Source organism: Tachysurus fulvidraco, chromosome 8, assembly GCF_022655615.1.
Source record: "Tachysurus fulvidraco isolate hzauxx_2018 chromosome 8, HZAU_PFXX_2.0, whole genome shotgun sequence".
NCBI lineage: Eukaryota > Metazoa > Chordata > Actinopteri > Siluriformes > Bagridae > Tachysurus > Tachysurus fulvidraco.
Window position 1 is genome coordinate 7439847 of NC_062525.1, and position 21601 is coordinate 7461447.

The 21601-nt window shown below is 39.4% G+C and overlaps 1 protein-coding gene and 1 long non-coding RNA gene across 3 annotated transcripts in view; one reads left to right on the forward strand and one right to left on the reverse strand.

Moving 5' to 3' along the window:
• Nucleotides 1-622: 622 nt before the first annotated feature.
• Nucleotides 623-2575, reverse strand: LOC125145364. The gene is made up of 2 exons (XR_007143743.1): nucleotides 2440-2575; nucleotides 623-1779 (listed from the first exon to the last, which is right to left on the reverse strand). It is a non-coding gene; the product is annotated as an uncharacterized LOC125145364 (long non-coding RNA).
• A 4496-nt stretch (nucleotides 2576-7071) lies between these two features.
• The window catches only part of dock1 (dedicator of cytokinesis 1), a 261452-nt gene continuing 246922 nt past the window's right edge, over nucleotides 7072-21601 (forward strand). For both annotated transcript variants that reach the window (XM_027132789.2, XM_027132790.2), the window contains exon 1: nucleotides 7072-7259. In XM_027132789.2, coding sequence (XP_026988590.1) covers nucleotides 7217-7259 — 43 coding nt within the window. In that variant the 5' untranslated portion in view covers nucleotides 7072-7216. The remainder of the gene's footprint in view (nucleotides 7260-21601) is intronic.

Sequence of the window (21601 nt, forward strand, 5' to 3'; positions counted from 1 at the left end):
GCCATCCCACCATTGCAGCAGCACTAGCTGTTGTACAACGATGAAGGCACACAGCATTTACCTATGACTGTGTTATGTAACCTCATGAAATGGCAAGAGGAACAGTTTGAAAAGATGGCATTGGCTACATGTTGGCCCTCACCAATGGGAGCTGTTAATGTATAATGTATAATGGAAAAAGCTGGCTGGTGGGTGAGAATTAACCGGTGACCAAAGTAAGAAGAAAATGATGGATGTGTCTAGACCCATCTTTATAGTCCCTTTGCAATTTTGCACACTGTACGGCAAAAACTTTTGTATGTGTAAATAATCATCTAATTTTAAAGATGTCTTTAAAAACCTATATGCAATATTGGAATTCATCATCTACGTCTAGACTGCTAAAAACATTGTGTAGTCAAAATCATGTTAATGAAGGGTAACTGTGTTCAGTATGATGTTAGTTTTACCATTTAACAGCAGACTTTGTGCTTAAGACTTTGCAGCTCAACAATCAGCCTTCACCAAGAAATGCTACATTTCTTCTTCTGGTGATCCTTTGTGTTGATTCTTACTTTAGCGTTATTGAAGTGAATATTAAGAGAGTAGCATAGTTTTACACAATTAACACTACAGTCATATGTAACATCAAAGTTTTTATTTATTAATTTCACAGTGCTTAATTTGGCTGGGAGGTGCATGCATATTACGTACACAGTTTACAAACTAACATCAAACTGGTGACATCTAGAATCCTGGTTTTAGCACCTCTTCAGTTCAAAGCCCAAAACACCGAGCCAGGAAGACGTGACACGCAAAGTCAGTGCTGTGGGATTCAACAAGGGCGGCTAATGCTCAGCTTCTCTTCAGCGTGTATACAAAGTGAACTCTGCTCTTCATCTGTTTAGACACTATAACAAAGCCGACTGTGTGTCGCTCTGTGCTTGTCCTCGGTTTTGAAATAGAAACTGTGTAAACTATCCAAAGCATGACAACATAACAGCGTATCTGGTTAGATACACACTTCCTGTTCAGCCTAGAGGGAAGTGAGGCAGATGAGTGGTTGGCAAAGGAAAGATGAACATCGCCCTCTTCTGAGAGTGTGACTGATGCAGGTTGGTCCAGCAGGGCAATAATTTATTTATACACATTCATTACAATGGGCTGATGAGATTATTTCAGGAAAACTGAAATGCTGTATGGGATGAAATAGCAATCAATTACAGGGAATCTCTCTCTCTCTCTCTCTCACACACACACACACACACACACACACACACACACACACACACACACACACACACACACACACACACACACACCAATCCACCTAATGGCATGTTTTTTAGAGGTAGAAGGAAACCAGAGAACCAAAAGAGAACCTAAAGGAAACTTCTGATCTGATACAATAACTAATGACTTATTATTATGCCTCAACATCTAATAATGCATATGCTGAGGTGTGTGTCATAAAAAGAACTGCTGGATTTTTTAGGCTAAAATGTGTTCGATGTGGTAATAAAGGCTACAACTATGAGCGAGAAAGCTGTCTGTGTGTCTGGTGGCTTTGGCTCAGCGTCTTCTGCTGGAGGTAAGGGCTTAATTAAAGGGTGTGCTGTGCAGTGCAAACTCTATAATCTCACGCTCATGTTTCCTGCCCTGCTGCTGTCGATGTCCTGAAGAGATGTCACATTACTGATCATCATTTCCTCTATTTTGTTTATGCTTGATCCTGTGAGATTAGGAGCCAAACTTATACAGTTATTCAGTTATTGAAGGGTCAGGATGGACGTGATGCACCTGTACATAGATATCATCAACAGAACATGCAGAAGGTTACATTTCTTTCATTGCCAGTATATATAAAGACAGCATATATATTGTTTATTCAAGATAACATGTAAGCATGAAACCTGACAAACTTGTATACTGTAATTAATCATAAACACATTTATTCTTCTGTACTTTGGTTTTTTTCCTAACATATGAAATATTTATTCATTTTTCTTTGTCTTAAACCTCCTCTTTGTTTACATTTTTATCTGTATCCATTTTATTTCTGTTTGCCACTTTTGTTTATTGTTGTTTATTAGTATTCTTCTTTATACCTATTAGCTTGGAATGTAAAAAGGGACTGAAGAAAATTATTAATTATAACTAAAACAAATTTAATTGTATTCATTTTTAAAAATTAAATGTAAGAAATTCATTTTTAAACTCAGATTGAATTTGTATTCGTAACACATGCAATGCAACATGCGGTGGAATGCTTTTTATGACATTTATTGTGAAATAAAAAATAGTCAAAAATGGGATTTAAAAGTAAAATAAAATAAAAAATTTACTGTACAGAACAGAGGAACAATAAATAGACAAAATCTAAAAAAAAATTAATTAATTAAAAAAAAAAAAAAAGCATGTGAATATGGTTGTGAATGTGGTTATAGTTTCTCTGCTTACGTGCAAATTGCGTTCCAGCTGATGTGGGTGTTGTGCAGAGAAGTCCAGCAAAGTCCAAGCTCCAGGTTTTGTCCTGGTCCTTGCCCACTTTGTTCTTTCTGTTTGCCTACAGACATCTGAACCACTTAAAGGTGGGGTCTCCGTTGTTTGAAAGCCAATGTTGACATTTGAAATCGCCAAAAACAAACACACCCCTAAGCCAAATGGGTCCCACCCCTGTTTTGATAGCTCCGCCCACACATACACCAGACAAGTACAGTATAACCCAAATATAACCCAGACAAGTATTATGGCGGAACCTGTTGAGGCAGCTGACCAAGGGTATATTTTTATCAATAAATAAACTCAATGAGTAATACTATGGTAATACAGATGTGTTTTTGTAGTACTGTGTGTTGTACCGTGAAAGGTTTATCTCCGTTTCACGCGGAAGACGTTCAGTTCTCTCCAGCGCTGGAAAGATGATTCTATATTAACACGTCCTACTTCTTGCCTTATCGTAAGCCTTTCTTTGCTTTCTTTCTTGGTTTTTATCCTCCATGTCAATGTTAAAACTGCTTTCTGCTAATGTCACACATGCGCACTGAACACTCTCTCCACCCACATTGACAAGACACGCCCCTTTATGCTCACTGGCTACACGTTCGTTTTGTTTTTGTTTTTTTTTGGCCGCCCAATGCAGTTATCTGAAGCATTTCTCAAACAACGGAGACCCCACCTTTAAGCATAATTATTATTTCATTAAATGAATATATTAAAAATAAGCCTATGCAAAAAATATGTATATATATATCATGGTGTAAAGCATCACGTGAACAGCATACAGTTTAGATAAATTATTAAAAACACAGTATGTGTCCCTTTCAGTTGTGTGTGCAAACCCTATAGGGTCGCAGTGCTCTTCTTTCTAAAGGAATCTATATGGAAGCTTTTTTTTTTTAAGTGTATTGTGCACTGTGTGTATTAATGTAACATGTTGGAACGGTTTCTTCTTTCTTTCGAGGCTATTCTTTATGACAGGACTGTATGATCTTGAATAAAAATGATCCTCATAACCAACTGTGCTCTTTCTTGCACTTGATGCTTTTCGCTTGTCATTTATTGCTACTCAGAATTGAACCCTGGAGCCTCTCATACTCTGCTTACTGTGTGCAATTTCTCCTGCTCTGTCTGTGTCCGTGTCCGTGTTGGTTTCCTCTAGGGGAAGCATGCTGTTGTGAACTTATTAAAAGGGTTCCCCAGAGGGAGATGCCAAACAGCCCTTTAGGATATGACAGAACATTTTTTTCCTCTGCACATGCTTATAAATACATACTTAAAATTTCTCAGTAGTTGATAATCAATATTATTTTCTAAAATGTTTTTATTTTATTTTCTTGCAGCATATTAATTGAATTTGACTGAAAAAAACAACTTGATGGTGCACAGAATGCTTTGGTGCATTACACCTACATGTACAGGGCTTTGAAAGCTCGGATCACGCTCTCCTTTAGGTTCTCTGATATTCTTCTTACCATACGCTTGTCCTGGAATTGACTGACGAAAAACAAATAAAAATCTTTTCTTCCCATAGTAGATTAAAAGCTTATGTCTTTTGACTCCCTGCACCACATGAATCAAATGTGGCTAGAAATATAAACACAATTAGTCATAAAGTAAATAGATGAATTGCGTACAATTGTGGCTACCGTAGATCTAGCCTGAAGTGTCTATAGATCTATAACCTAGTCTTGGAATAGAAGTCACATATAACCAGTTGTTGTTGTTGTTTTTTTTTTTTAGATAATTCAAGTAAAATAACCACACACAAGGCTTAGAGAAATTTAGTTTCTTGATATTAAATGAATCAATATAATTAACAATCCACATTAAAATGCCCTTGTTAAATATCTTCTGAACGTCTTTTAAAGAAATTGGCTGCAAGAATGTTCCGGTCTTATTTAAGGAATTTAAGACATATTTAAGACAAACTCAATGAAGTTTTAATCAAATACATAAATAAAATGTGATCCATTGTTTAACAAAATACCAAAAAAGAATCTGTAATTTTATTTTGAGAAAAAGAAATCATTTATTCTGTTTTCTCCAGTCATACTGAAGTGTAATAAAGGCATGTAGGATGTGCCTTCAAAAAAAAAAAGAAAAGAAAAGAAAAGAAAAAGTACTTTTTGTACAATGCTGCATATTTTTTCTGTCTAGACAAGTGCTTTAAAAATGTACTCTGTTACTCGCAATGAAATCCCAATCAAAAGAGAAAGTCTGCTGTTTTATTCACACTATATTTTTAGGAGAACAACAATGTGCTTTGACTCCTTTGATATGTGTGTGTGTGTGTGTGTGTGTGTGTGTGTGTGTGTGTGTGTGTGTGTGTGTGTGTGTGTGTGTGTGTGTGTGTGTGATCCAGTGCATGTGTGTTTTCTCTCCTCCTAATTTGATATGTCATGGTATAATGGTTATTAATTGTTTGTCAGAATCCCCTCAAGGCTGCACAGATAATCCTGAATGTTAATGTTTGCTAACGGAGCAAAAGGTAGAGGCCTGTCAAGCCCGAGCCGTCTCCTCCAGGAATTTAATACGAGAGGTAAACAGAAATATAACAGCTTAGACAGTGATGGATGGCAATATAGCTTGTTCCGTTTTCATACATAGTGGGAACTGTATCTCAAATACGATATGTTGATAAGAGGGGGAAAATAATGTACAGGAGCGTGTAATATGGCAATATTTTCATTTTGGTAAGTGTTATCAGTGTCACTAAAGTTATTACGAAGTTTAACTGTTCTCAAAGATTTTTTTTTTATAAAGAGACACCTTTATTTCTTGTTCTAATTCAGTCAGTGTCACACAAACATTTATCTAGTTTTTGATATTGTCATCGTCATGAATGCATGGTCCTGATTTCATCCTAAAACTGAAAAAAAAAAAAAGCTCTGAGCTTTGATCTCGAGCTCTTGTTCTCTGTGTGGGTTTCCTCCTGGTTCCAAAAACCTCCATGAAACATGCAGGTTGGTATATTGGCTGAGCTAAATGACCCCTACATGTGATCTTGGGGTGTTTGCTGCCTCCTGTCTGTGCTTCCAGGATTATATCTTGCTCCAGCATGAGCCTACAAGGACAAACCAATTACAGAAGATTAATTCATGAACTAACATGAATCTTTGTGTAACCAAGGCTTAAGCTGATGAGGGAGCTGAGCTTTGTGCCTTTTTTTATTTAATTTCTTTGATCTTTTTCATTTTATTTTTTTATTAAATTTTATTTTATTTTATTTCTACCCCTCCCCATATTATTTTACTTGATTGATTTGATTGACTGTCATGAAGAAGTATTTTGCTTCATGTCATACTGTGTATGTGACCAAGAAAATTTCAATTTGAGATACTTTATATGGTCAAAAGTATGTGGACCCCGTACCATCACACGTATGTGTTTTTTACCCAACCTGTTTTTTACCCAAATTGTACAGAATGTCTTTGAATGCCGTAGCGTTAAAATTGACCTCGACTGCATCTAAGAGGCATAAACCTGTTCCAGCATGACAATGTATCTGTGAACAAATCAATCTCCATAACTGCACAGAGCCCTGACCTCAAACCCACTCAACCTCTTGGGCATGAACTGGAACACTGACTTCACCCCAGACCTCTTCACCGAACATCAGTTCATGACCTCAGTAATGATTTGTCATGTGCACACACTTTTGCCCATATAGTTTATATAGTTTAAAAAAATGGAAAAAGAATGACTGTAATGTAAAAGGTCTTTGACAGCTAATTGATTAAATTGAGGACATAAAAAAATGATATAACAGCTATTTAAACATTATTATTTTCTCAATATCAGAAAACACTATATAGCATATAAAAGGTTCAGATATCGACATGATCCATAAGTACTGTTTTGAACCAGCAGCTGAAATTAGTGAATGCATGAAAACAAGAACTTGCCTTTTTTTTTAATTTATCAGATATAGCAATAAATAATAAAACTGATCAAATAAGTAATGAATAAAACATGATAGCCATTATAAATAAAACATGCCCAGTCATTACACCCTGGTTATTTTCACAAACAACACATCTGGAAGTTATTTAATCCTCCTGTATCAAAGTGTTTGCTAAGGACGGGTCTCATTTATCAATCTGGACAGAAACAGATTTATTCATAAATCATTTGTATGAGTGCTTACACAATATATGAACTGTTTCTGTACTAACATTGTCTTGTAAATAATGTATTTATTTGAGTGCCACACTGAAAAACAAACACATACAAACCTACTGTACAGCTGCCTCTAGTCATACTACTACTTTTAGCAATGACTGTAGAGTAAATTTCCCCAAAAAACGTCAGATTTGTTTGGAATCGATTCCTCAAAAATGACTCACCTTTAATGGAACCGATTCAGATCATACGGTACCTGATTCCAACATCGTGATTCGTTTACATATTTTTTATTTACCCTTTTCCCCCCATCATAGAGAAAAGATCACACCGACGATAAAGCAAACTGAATTGAATATTTTAATGTAATTAAAATTTAAATTTTAACTCTACTCGGCTGATTAGAGCTGAAACCACGTGACCAAAAGTTTGTTCTGTGAGTGCGCCCTCTCGCGGTTCATACAGGTAACGATGGAAAATGGCGCCTAGATGCGGCTTTCCAACAGTGTAACAGTGCAGACAACAACACAGAAAAGTCCAGGAGGAAAAGCTGTGGATGTGTCCGGACCGGTGAAGACCGTTCAGAGCTGATAGTTTGTGAATTTGATTGAGGATGACGCGCTGGATTCCTACCAAGAAGGAAAAGTACGGAGTCGGTGAGTTGAGTTGAGCCGAATGCTGAATATGACTCCCTCGGTTTTTTTTATATTATTTATTTAATTCTTTTCTATGTAAAACGCGCCACTTTATTTTTCCCTGCGCACTTTATGGATATGGAAAGCTGTGTTAAGTTATTTCCTAGTCAGTAAATAAAAAACGTGGATTAAACGTGTTGGATTTGAATAAATGCAAAAGTTTTTAAGACTTGAACAGTTTTCTCACTTGGAGACTCGCCCCTGGTTCCTGTTGGTTCCTGATGGTTCCTGTGTGCAGGCCTGGTGGGAATGATGGAGCACTGATTACAGATTAACGCTCGAGCGCTGATACTTTGTTATAATCGTAATCTCATCAAACAGCGTCGATACTTAGTTTCTTCTCCTGTAACTTTTGTAGCTGTTTATTATTTAGTTTCCTGTCTGAAAGCGACCTGGAGCTCAAGTCGAGCTTTTTTTTTTTACAGCACTGATTTGTTTATAGCCTCGTGTTTGTTATGGAGAACAACAACAAAGAAACTAATAAATAAATAAATAAATAAATAGGTGATTTATTTGAATGTGTTGTGGATATTGAGTGAAGGCAGGTTTCTGGGAAGGCTTCTGGGAATGTGGTCTTGTTAATACATGTTTGTGTGTGTGTGTGTGTGTGTGTGTGACCGGCTGCTATCGGAGCTGGAAAGCCATTGCAATTTTTTTTCCTTCCAGCGCTTTCTGGTGCTTTTTTTGTTGTAAACATCCGGGAATTCAGGGCTCAGTCAGGACCTCTTATTATCCTGTGTTCCTGATAAGAATGTCAGCCTTTAATATCCACATCCACCTTATAGGATCTTCTTTACTTTATGCTGCTGTTAGAATATTTCCTCATCTTCAGTGAGCACTTTATTCTGTCAGGATTGTGGGGAATCCAGAGATAGACCTCGTCCTGAGAAACACACAAACACACCAAGGGGTAATTTAGCCTTGTCTGCACACACACACACACACACACACACACACACACACACACACACACACACACACTGTTACACTACAGCTATAGGCTCATTGTTATAATAAAGACTTCTGTAGTATAGTATAGAAGATACAGCTGTAGTATCTTTAGTCTCCTTCATTCTTTAACACTTTGCCTGAAATCAGTACAGAGATGAAGAGACTCTATAACACTTATAATAAACTACAAATGTTCAGCCATGAATTCTAACTTCTCTCTTTTTTTCCTCATTTACCTTCTCTCTCTCTCTGTCTCTCTCTCTCTCTCTCTCTCTCTCTCTCTCTCTCTCTCTCTCTCTCTCTGTCTCTCTCTCTCTGTGTCACTCTCTCTCACTGTCTGTCTCTCTGTGTTTCTGTCACTCTCTCTCTCTCCCTCTCTCTCTGTCTTTTTATTTCATTACTTCTTTCTTTCTGTTTCTGTCTTTCTGTCTCTCATCTTTCTTTTTATTTTTTCAGGTTCTTTCTAGCGTCTAGGTGTCTGTCAATTTTTTTTTACAATCTGTCTTTCTTTCACTGCCTAAATCTCTTCTTTGTCTTTTCTTTATCCTTCTTTCCCCCTATTTTTGTCTCTCTTGTCTCTGTCTCCATCTCTTTTTTCTCCTATATGTCTCTGTCTGTCTTCAGATTTCTGTTTGTCTTTCCTGCTTTGCCTCCATCTGTCATTGCATTTCTTTTTCCTGTTCCTTCCTCTTCTCTGTTTTTATCGCCGTCATACTATTTTTATCTCTTTTTAATCAAATTTTCTATTTCTATCTTCGTTTTTCCCTCTTGCTTTTTTGATCTGTCTTCCTGTTTCTGACTCTGTGTCTCTTTCTATGACATGGTCTCTCTCTGACTGACTCTCTCTCTGACTGACTCTCTCTCTGACTCTCTTGCTCTGATCATGTCCATAAACATGCCCATAAAGACTCACCTGTAGTCTTTATGGGCATGTGTTCACCCATGTCCATGGAAGTTGTCCTGTTTGAAAATGAATGATATCTGGTCACTTTGTCTTTGAGTCTCTGTATTTGTGAATGCACTGAACTTGGGGCTGTGACTGTATTTTGCAGCTCAGCAGCAGATTATGTCCGTGTCAGTAAAGGTGACTGAAGTGTTTAACTGATGTGAGCTGCAGTAGTTAAATGTGCTGATTCAAATGACAACAACAACTATATTGCAAAGAAGGCAAAGATACACAGGGGTGTTAACCACAAGGCCCTGCTGTAGTTTGAGGTTTGTGTGTGTGGGTGTGTATAAAGGTAAAAGTGCTTTCCTGCTTATTAATGATGAAAAATGTTCAAATAAACCAAAAGTGCACTGCTGATCTGATATAAATGAAGCACTGATTAAAGTCAGTGACGAGTCACTCGAGTTCCTCATATACCTGGGACATTTTACTCTGAACATGTTTTCTCACAACACTTCATTGTTCCAAGTCCAAAACTCTGCAAACTTCCTTTTCCTTTGCTGATTGTTTCGGTACAAAGTGTGTGTGTGTGTGTGTGTGTGTGTATATATATAAATGCTATAATAAAAGCTATCAATCAGTACAACTGACATTGTATTAAAGAAAAATTGATTATGATCACAAAATGAGTGTTGCAGCGATATCGTGTGTGTGCGTTAGTCTGCTTGTGCATGTGTGGTTGTTTGCACATTTGAGTGTGGTTAGTAGTGTGTGTGAATGTGCGTGAGCGCTTGGTATGGGGGGGTGTTTGTGTGGGTGCTTTGTGGGGTGCGTGGTGTGTGCATGTGCTCGGTGGGGTGTGTGAGGGTGCTTGGTGGGGTGTGTGTGTGTGTGTGTGAGGGTGCTTGGTGGGGTGAGGGTGCTTTGTGGGGTGTGTGTGTGTGTGTGTGTGTGTGTGTGGGTGCTTGGTGGGGTGTGTGTCACTGACAAATCATATACAACACACACACACACAGCATTGCATTCCTGGTCCAGCTGTAATGGCAAATTGACGAAGAGTTTAAAAACTTCAAAGGTTTTAATTTCAAAACCATTTCCTAGGCTGATTTGCTGAACTCCGTGTCACTTTACCTCGAGTGGAACACCAGCATTATGTCCAGCCAGCAGGGATGTATATTGGCACAGAGAAAATCACATGCCACCTTATTCCATCAGCTACTGCTAGCTATAACACACACAACTGACCTGAGATCAATACATCAGTGATTTAGCAATCAGTCACGACTCGCCTGCCTCGGGAATAATAAAGAAAAATCGCTCCGCTTCTTAAGACGGACAAGTGAACTTTCATGTCTTCTAGAGCCGAGGGTACGACAGTGGATCAATTTCCAGCAGCAGGCTGTACGCTCTGTGGTTTTATCACGGCTTGTTTTGAAAGTTAGCTTCAGGCAAACCTCATGATATGCACTTTTATTTACTTCTTTTGGAGAAAGTTGTTGGTGGACGTGAATCAGAATAAAAAAGTTATGGACCGTTACTGAAAAACGCAATATCCCCGTTGTCATGACGATGTTTATTTCGTCCGGCTACTCAAAGCATGAGCAATTCTGTCACGGCTTCTGTAGCTGATCCTCTATCGTGATTTTATTTACTTTTTTTATTCAATAGAACACATTTATGTAAATTATTTAGCAGAAGGCAGCGCGTCGGACCAGAGACTCGCGCTGCGTTCAAAACAACTCGCAAATTCTGATTTTCCGCCGTTGCCAGCATGCGTGGCTAGAAAAACATGGATGCACATGCAGACTGTGTAGTCAGTGTTTATACAGGGGGTCTGAACAGTCAGGAACAGATGAAAGCAAAACCACATACTTCATTTTGTATTTATTATTTACTACATATTCTTTACATGTTCACCCGCACGCTTGATGCATTATTCACCTGATTTATCAGGTATCTGGTATTGTGGAGTTTGCTCAATATATTGTATGAATAAATATTCGGCTCAGCATAATCATGATTTCGGACTTGCTCAACATCGTAGATTCAGTAAGCAGATTGAAGCGGATCGTGTTGTTAATCGATCTAAGGCACGTGGTTTTAGTATCATTTGTTCAGAAGTAAAGAATCCGCTTCGGTTGCTGTCGATGATGTGAACATGCATATTTGTTGTTGATGTATTCATGGATGGAGACTTCAAAGCACTTTTGTGCATCGCTCTGGATAAGGTGGTCTACTCAAAGGCGTAAATATTGTATAAACGTCTGTCTGGTTCGAGCCAGAAAATTCGACTTAAACCGAGTTAAAAGGTAAAAGGAAACTCCCTTCACCATTCGGTCATGATAGTTGCTCATTTAGAACTGGACCTTTTTGCAGACCTCTTTGTTCAGAGAGATTTACAGAAGTGCTTTAAATCCTGATATTGCCTCCATTGGACACACTGACTAAGAATACTATCAGTCTAATATAGAAGTTGTCGCTGATGGTCATCAGGCGATGTTTGTTTGAAGATTCAACTCTTAGGACATCTAGAGGAAGTTTGTTTCCCCTCCAACATGGAGTCTTGACGTAGGTCATCTTTAAGGAGTGTGGCGCAGTGCAGATAGTGATAAGCGCTTTGTGGCTTTGTAGACCAGCATCAGTGTTTAAATCTGATTCAGGAAGCTACAGGAAGCAAGCGGGCGAAGCTCAGCAATGGGGTGGAGAGGGAGAAAAGTCACACAGCTGCATCAGTTGAAGAGGTTGAATGGTGCCAAGAACAAGGAACAGCAGACCAGTTTCTAAATGAGAAGAGACCTAACAAGCACCTGAGTTACCTGTGCGGATAGAAGCACCCGAATCCCTTTTTTGTTATAAAGGACAACAGCATGTGCGTGTCATAATAGCAGCGTGAATAGAAAACGAAAGTCGATCACTTGTTCACCTCAAGGTTGGATCGGAGATGTCTTCAACCGATTTGTGAACTCCTCTCTGAAATACATAAAGTAGCTCGTATTTTTCCTGTTTGCTTAATATAAAGTTTTGTGTGCTGTTTCCTTCCAACAGAGTTTTAGACTCATGGCATCCTTAGTCTGTGACCTAACAACCCAGTATAAATTTATTCATGGATAGAGACTTCAAAGCACTTTTAAACCTTTGGATCAGAGCGTCTACCAAATGCCGTAAATACGAACGTTTTCAGGTCGTTCTTAGTAGGAAATGACAGCGTCCTGTGTTAAAGCTGTCCTGTAAGTTTGGTTAATGCTCTGTCCTGCTTAGCATAAACAGTCCTGTATGATCTATCATGGGCCTTCAAACTGTTACATCGTTCATCTATAAAATATCACTGTAGCTGCAGAGAGCAATAGAAATGTAGGTTTATGGACTGGAGGTTAATAATTATTGGGGTTGTCGGATTTGTAGGCTTTTCAGTTCTCAGTAATATATCATGAATTTAATATTACTGTCCTAATAAAAGCCAATAAAATTTACTACTAACCCGTGTTGTATTTTGTCTTTAGATGTTAGAGAGTAAGGTGCTGAAATGTAAAGGAGGCGACGCTCTTGTCGGGGGCACAGAGCTGAAGCGGGTTATGTTGTCCCAGTGTTCAGTGCAATCGGGTGTGTTAGGGCAGCGAAACACTCCGCTGGGCGCCAAACGGCTCCGAGCTCCCCCAGGACTGCTCAAAAGAGCCGCTGGTTTAAGGGGAACAAGGCAGGAGAAGTAGCGTGTGCCTTCCCAGCAGGCCTGTTACAGCATGTGAGACAGAGCTCAGGTATTTCAGGAAGCACTCATTAAGAAAGGCGCGACTAGCAAAGCTTAAAATCCCTCCAGGTCTTCTCTGTAAACGTGGAATAAATTCAGCCTGTGTGCAGTTTCATCTGAAACTAGTTTAAAGTTTTAAACCAGCGTGAAATAAGGACAGTGGTGGTGTAGTTGCTGAAGCTCTTATCTGTAATACCATAAGATAAGACCAGAAGCCTTCAACTATGCAGCCGCGAAGACTTCTGGGTTCATATTTATGTTTCCGTTCAGGTGTATGCGTCTTCAGATCTGCTAACGAATCAATTACATTTTAGCCTTATTTATTTAATGATTTATATAATAATATAATTTTACCACTCCTGGTAAAGACATGGTGTGTTTAATGTGTCATACTTTCAGTTCAAGCATTTAGTCACTGCTTATTGTATAACAGGTTGGAATTTAAGAAATACATGACATACATTTGTTTTTTATCACTTAAAGCTGTCTTATTTTTTCTGATTTACAATTTTAACCTAAAGGGTTGAATTTTTTTATTTTTATTTTTTAAACCTTTTTTCTACAGCATCTGTATTTTTTAAGCGTGAATGACGAGGAATTGTAGCTCGGTGCTCTGATCATTGTTCTTTAAGTAGAATTGCACCGATATTTAATGACATTTATTTTGTTACTTATTTTCTTTACATTTTTTAGTCCTTATGAAAATGAATTATAAAAAAATAATATATGCTAATTATAAATGAGCAGTGTTTTGAATTCTAGTAAAAATCCTCGTAATGAGACGAACAAAATCTTACTGAACAGATCACTGTTACCGATTCAAATTCCTGGCGAAATTGTTTGCGTCTAAACACATCATTCATTAGATTTAAATGCAAATGTTGTTGACACTCCAGCAGTCATGGGAGTTAATGAGGGTGTATGCAAACACACGGCACACTTCAGTGCTCATGTATACATGCTTTTCAAAGCTGAGACGGTTTAAATAGTGTTGATTTTTCAAATCCTCTACTGATTCATAGAAGTTACTTATTCAGGCTTGTGTATATATATGTGTGTGTGTGTGTGTGTGTGTGTGTGTGTGTGTGTGTGTGTGTGTGTGTGTGTGTGTGTGTGTGTGTGTGAGAGAGCGAGAGAGAGACATTCCGTAGGGTGAACTGTAAAGTTGCATGTGACAGACACGGTGTAACCTGAAGTGTGTGTCTGTGTCTCTGTATCTTTGTGTGTGTGTCTGTGTCTCTGTGTCTGAGTGTGTGTTGGTCTGTGTGTCTCTCTGTGTCTGTGTCTCTCTCGGTGTCTGTGTGTGTGTCTCTCTCTTGGTCTGTGTCTCTCTCTGTGTCTGTGTGTGTGTGTTGGTCTATGTCTCTCGGTGTCTGTGTGTGTCTCTCTGTGTCTGTGTCTCTCTCTTTGTGTCTGTGTCTGTGTTGGTCTGTGTGTCTCTCTGTGTCTGGGTATCTCTCGGTGTCTGTGTCTCTGTCTGTGTCTGTGTCTCTCTCTGTGTCTGTGTGTGTTGGTCTATGTCTCTCGGTGTCTGTGTGTGTCTCTCTGTGTCTGTGTCTCTCTCTTTGTGTCTGTGTCTGTATGTTGGTCTGTGTGTCTCTCTGTGTCTGGGCAACTCTCGGTGTCTGAGTGTGTGTGTTGGTCTGTGTCTGTGCGTCTCTCTGTGTCTGAGTGTGTGTGTGTTGGTCTGTGACTCTGTCTGTGTGTGTCGGTCTGTGTGTGTCTGTGTGTGTGAGAGAGAGTGGTGTGTGTTTGTGTGCGCACGTAAAGCTGAGTCATTTCTGCAACTCGTATTTCCTTCTCTATGTGCGTCTCTGGCAAGGCAGCATGTGCTGCTCATTTTGGTTAAGCTGAACAAGAACATCACTTTATTTTTGGTAGCGTCCTCATCCCTTCCAGCAGCCACTTTAGTGCCAGTGAACACATACTCACATCTCTGCTGTTCCTTCCCACATCTAGAGGCTTTTTGTCTATTACTAGACCTCAGTTTTTAAGGTTTGAGCTCTAGGGTGGGAACAGAAACTCTCTCCCTGACACCTCTCTGTGGTGAAAGGTACGCTTTGCCTTTTCATGTTCCTCGCTGTGTGTTTTTCTGTTCGCTTTCCAGCTGCTTGCCTGAAGCTGTTAAGATCTGAATGTCTGGGATTCCGGGTCAAAGTGCAGTGTCTCACACACGCACGCACGCACGCATGCACATTGAGAGGACGTCCCCACTGTGTTTCTCCGCTTAGGCTCCACACCCTTGCTCTAGTAAAATGAGCCAGTGTGGAGCGGGAAAGAGCAAAAGATCGAGTTAAAGAATTCTTTGAAACTTCTGGTTTATGATGGTTTAACCAGTTCTTACTAATTGCCCCTAGATGTGAGTGACTCTGCGTTCTCCGGCTCGCTCTCAGCGTCCTGCACAGCGACTACAGACCTAGATCCTCCCTTACCAGGATGAAGTGTTTATTAAATATCGAGTAAATGTACGACTTTTATTCGAAGCTACGTTTCAAAATTTGCAAGCATGCTTAAATCAGAAACAATAGAGTATTCGAGAACAAAAACTGGTCCAATCTGAATGTATTAAATGATGCTTACAAATTGTAAAAAAAAAAAAAAATCAATAAAAAAAGAGAGAAAAGATGCAAAAAATCTGTCGATGTAAGATCGTAAGTTGTTATTGTAATGTAATGTCTGAGTCTTTATATCTTGGTGAAAGAAAGTGATGCAGAGTATTGCATTTGTTTGCATTTGGTGATGTTTTTTTCAGTTAAAATAAATGACTTCTCAAATGATTGATGAATTTAGATCTTGGCAGAATTCAGAAAATGACGCCTGAAGCGTGGTCGGGTTTTTGTGTGTTTTATATGTAGTTCTTAGATTTTAAGCGTATTGCTTTGCCCAGCCCTCAGTGTCAATACCGCGATCCGATGCGATGTAACAACAATCCGGCACGTCAAAAGAGTTGTAGCAGTTTATACTGGAGCTTGTTGTCGCCGTGTGTGAAATGTGATCCAGAGCCTTGGGGAGTGTGCATTGTTTTTTTTTTTTTTTTTGCCTTCCCTTTCTCCTCAGTGTGACGAATGCATTCAAATCCCCTTTGATGGAGAACTCAAGTGTTGCCTTGTGAATGTTGTTCAGACGGAATACGCCGCTCCTGTGAGACAGGGCTTGTTAAATGAGTGGAAAGAATAGGGCATGGCTGTTTGGGTTTTTTTTTTCCCCCCCTTTCTTCTTTTTGTATTTTCACACTGACTTGAACATGATTCATATGGGAAAATGGCTCTGATTGCTGTAATTAGAGAGGCTTGATGCTTTTTGATGCTCAGTGATACTGTTACGAATACTATGGAACATACTTGTCAATCAATCAATCGTTCGATTTGAGTACTTTTAATTTAGAGCCGTGTTTTTGCTTATTTTCCACTAGGCTCGTCCGTTACCGAGTTGACTTTAAACCGAGTGCGTTACATTGGATCCACTAGAGCTGCTGTCGAGATGAATGGGTTTTTGTTTCTCTTCAGACACGAGCTTCTGTTCAGCTGTAAATAAGTACGGTGCATTCTACTTATAGTATCAGAATGCTTATCAGGGTTTCCCGCAGAAAATTTGTTAGTTAAGGCGGTAGGGTTTGGCGGGTGGGCGGGGCTAGGGGCGGGGCTTCTTTGTGAGATAGACCACAGACTCTGTACTACATTTAACAATTATTTATTTAACACTAAATATAAAATTTAAATAACATATAATAATAAATAAGAGAGTGCAAAACAACATTCAAAATTTTATCAACTGGCTAGTTATCCTCCAGGACCACGTCTTTCTCTCATTTCGACCGTGTGGCACGCGTGCCCGCTCGCGGTGTGAAGCGCGGTGTGAAGCGCTATTCTCTGAGATAGACTTGATGGCCTTTTGTGCAGCGGAATTTTATTTTTTTGGACGACCTAGTTAAGGCGGTAGGGTTTCCCAGCTTAGGCGAGCCGCCCGAACTACAAAGTGCTGCAGGAAACCTAGGGTTGGTAACCTGCTTATTATTAATGAACAACATCATATTAAGGATGCACCAATGTACCAGCCACTAATCGACTGAATGTTTAAAACCAGTTGGCTTTCTGGGTCCAGTCAATCAAACGAGGATGGGGAAAACGTGTCGGAAAAGTTACCCTGCTGCTCTGGGTAACAGAATTGCAGTTTGTAATCTCCACACTATTAATTTCACCAGGTGGAGAACTTCTAACAAAATAAGTCATCCTGTTCACAGCTCGACTGGGTTTAACTTTTTATATAGAGGATAGTTTTGGATCAAACGGTTAAGGCTCTGGTTTCTTGATAGGAGGATCAGGGTTCAAGCCCCTGTTGGGCCCTTGAGCAAGGCCCTTAACCCTTTCTGCTTCATCTCAGCCAACGGCTTAACCTTGGTACAAAAGCTTGAGGTGTCGCTCAGAGTAACAGGTTCAATTTTACCGATCTTGTAGAGATGCACCGAGGCTTTCGATGACTGATAAAACTTAAGAATGTTGATGTGTTTTCTGTTTCTAACTTAACCATGTTACTCTGAAACATACACAGAGTAAAGATGTTGATGAGGATGTGTTTACCGGAACGATGCGTCTGTTGCCATGTGACGGGCGAATCAGGTACGTTTGCGTGAAAGTGAATGTGAAAGTGACGTGACATACGGCTAAGTACGGTGACCCATACTCAGAATTTGTTCTGTGTTTAATCCATCCAAAGTGCACACACACAGCAGTGAACACACACACACCATGAACACACACCCGGAGCAGTGGGCAGCCGTTTATGCTGCGGCGCCCGGGGAGCAGTTGGGGGTTTCGGTGTCTTGCTCAAAGGCACCTCAGTCGTGGCCGGCCCGACACTCGAACCCACAACCTTAGGGTTAAGAGTCAGACTCTCTAACCATAAGGCCACGACTTCCCCCAAAAAGTGAGTAGAGAAATTTGAGTTAGAGGGGAAGTGCAGCTGATGGGGAAGGGATCTTTTCACCCTTGTGTGACTACCTCTGCCCATTTCCACTGGTTTCTCATGTGTTTCTTCTGATCAAACGATGAAACAGAGCTGCAATTAAAGCAGAATAAGTAAGAGCATGTGAAACTCCATGTCTGTAAAGCTGAAAATAAGAATAATGACATCATGAAAGCTAACGGCATTCTTTATTATTAGCGCACACTTTTACGTCCCGGCTGTAACTCAGGCTGGAATTCTCCAGCCTGCAAATAATACGGAGAACATTACGGACACCGTGTTGGTGAACCCATCATGTCTGTCTGCAATGTGATTCAATTCCTTAAGAGACATGCTGCAGTAAGATGCAGACAAGTGCAAAAGTTAGCACACACATGGTTTGGGTGGCAGATTTAGCAGAAGAAGGCTTCGAAAGAATTAACTACATTTTAAACTGTTTCGGTCAAGACTCCAGAGCTGATTTGAGAGTTTTTAAGGCAATGAACACTGAGTCAGTTTGAATATACAGTGTGTGTATATTTTGTAGATTGTTTGCTATGCAGGCGATGGAAGTTTTGATGCTGGTTTAGTTAAAAGACTGAAAAGTCTGAGGGCTGTGTAGGACTGAAAACATTTATGGGTTAAAATACAGAGATAAAAACAGAAAAAATAGAAAGGAAAAAAAAAGAAAACCTAACAAATTTGTAACAAATTTATTTATTTTTTTTTGCACCCACCTTGATTTTTCTGCAGACTTTATTACATATTTTATTTATTTATTTAATTATTATTATTATTTTTTTTGGCTCAAATTGGTCAACCTACAAACACAGGATTCTTCTTTTAATCTCCTACTAGTGAAGAGACATTTTTACTTTCTATCAAAAGTATTTTCATGTTTGTTGTGATGATTCTGCTAGACATTTGCTAGATTGTGTTCATTTCTGTAATATCAAAACCACAAAATCCTAGAAGGAATGTGTGCAAAATGTCTTACACCTGGAGACAAAGGAGCTAAGTAAATGATTATGAAATTAAATAAGAGAAGTTTTCTGCATTATTACAGCTCTGCGCGTTTGGCTCAGTTTACACTGTACAGCTCAGGTTAGCTGCTCGCTTTCGCAGCAAAATGCCCACAACCCAAAATACACCACTTGTTGGTTCACATGATTCTTTCTGCAATCGATCTGTGCTAGTTTCCTGGAAATTTACACGGAGACCACGTCGGTCGCAAACTGTCACACTGCCTGTTTTGTGCTTATAATGATACTTTTATAACACGTTTGGGAAGTAGCGTGCTACCTGAGAGGTGCTTCAGCTTCACAGGATGTAAATGTACACTCTGCTTCTATGACTGGTAATTTGCTAAAGATGCTAAAGGAACACCTTTTAAAACTCTAAACATCCTGTGGCAGTAAGTTGATTTTGTCCTGAGGGTGTACATACTTTTGCACTTTTTCATTGCGCTGCTCGCCGCAGGCGTTTATTCCCGAAGCTAATGTTTTTTAAGAGCACTGCGTGTCCTTCCTGACGATTTGGCCTGCGAGGAAGGATATTGCAACAAACACGCTAATTTTCCACAAGGTCATATTTTCTCGTGTGAACACAATGCCTTTGTGTAGATCTCGACTGAGAACGAACCTCCACTTGTTTATTTCGTGTCATCATTCAACTGTTCAGATTTTTAGAGGCGCCGATTGGCCTGAATTTGACAGTTTTTTGAATAGGATTCTGCTTAGAAGACTTCAGTATTTTGTCTGGTATTGTGTGAAGGTTAACATGTTCAATTGACCATGACCAATCTTGGGCAAAGTGTAACATGAGAGAGACGGACGTTTGCGTGCAGGGTTTTGTAGCGATGGCTGTGGCTTCCACGCTGAGCCGCTTCCTCTTTTCACTGGCCCACATTTCTCTGCTGCTGAAGGTGAGCTTTGTTCACTCATCTCAAAGCTGTCTCTGTGTCTCAGTCGCTCACACCTCCGTTCGTACCCACGCTTCATCCTGATTTTCGGTCTCACTGTCCTGATTTAGCCTTTCTCACTCTGACAGATCGCTGACTCTATGATCTGACCCCGAGTTTGCACTATGAACTGTGTGTGCAGTATCAGACTCTCTTCCCTATTGGCTCACAGTTTTTCTTTGTAACAGGAGGAAATGATTCTCGCGTTAGTAATATCGGCTTAGTAGCGAAGTGTGGATGTCGCTTTTCACTGTTCGTTGAACGATGAGGCGTGCGTGTGTGTGTTTAGTATGAATCTAAGAGCTGTATCTATAAATGCCATTTTCTCCTATTTCAGGGTGTTTTATTGGGTCTTATTGAGCTGTAGTGTACTTCCTGTTATTTGTATGGAATGTGTAATTATCCTGACTTTAACAAAGCACACGCTACCAGAGTGACGTGTCCTCACACGCTGAGGTCCCATTAATGCGACACCTTCAAATGAAAAAACGTGTGTGTGTGTGTGTGTGTGTGTGTGAAACTCACCACTCAGTAAAACTCACTAATGAACACGTGTGAACGTTATTGACTCTTTGTTCCGTACAGACTTTGACCCTTATGAACCAAGGTACAAAAAAATGTAGTTATTACTCAAGATATTTGCTCTTAAACAAAAAATAATTCCATAAATGATAGGACAAAAGAATTGGCACCCTATAAAAGGAGGAATCTGGGGTTACCCTAGCTGACCTGCTGCAGCGACTGGGTTGGCTTTAGCAGGAGGGTTAAACACACACCATGCCTGTGCAATTTTCTCTCATCTTCCTTTGTTTACAATGCAGTTTGAAGTAAATCAGCATTACAGAAAAATCATTTTCTGAAAACATTTATATTGCTTTTCACTAAAAGACAAATATAATGAATTTCTGCTTGTCACCAAGGCAGCTTTTCACATCAGCGATTTAGCTGCAAGAGCTTGTTCATGAATGACACAGAACTGCTCTTATTTCACCGGTTCAGTTGTATTATTATCCTATTATTGTCCTGTTATCTCTCTGTACATTTTCTGTAATTACGGTAATCGTTGTGTATTTAGCTGGAATTTAACTCTTCATTGCATTCAGTCTTTTTTTGGCTGACAGGAGAAGGTGTACCTAATAAACTGGCACACGTATATCCATTTACAATCACATTCAAAATAATTTATTTGTATAGCACATTTTATAATTGATGTTGTCTCAAAGCAGCTTTACAGAACAAACATGGAACAAAAGGTTATTATAAGAATAATATAAAGATTCTTATAATGTGTTTGTATTTATCCCTAATGAACTAGTCTGAGGTGACTCAGGTGACTGTGGGGAGGAAAAACTACCCTTAGATGGAAAAGGAAGAAACCTTAAGAGGAACCAGACTCGAAAGGGAATCTCATCCTCATTTGGGTGACACTAGAGGGTGCGATTGTAAATATACAGTCTGACAAATGTTATATTGATGAGGAGGCTCATAAAGTTTCATAAAGTTTTTCAGAGCTTATAAAGTTACATATTTTTTTATTATTATAAAGGACTGAGGGTTAAGGGCCTTGCTCAGGGGCCCAGCAGTGACATCTTGGTGGACTTGTGATTCAAACTCACAACCTTCTGATTGGTAATCTAACACCCTTAACCACTAGGCTACCACCTCCATCCCCCATACCATAGCCTTAGCTTTCATGAAGAAACTTTTCTATAAGGCCATCCTTAAAAATATTCCTGTTTGCCGTAACCCGATCGACCGACCCTGTCAATTTAGGACCGACTCAATTTTTTTTATTATTTTGTTTTGCTTAAAGTCCG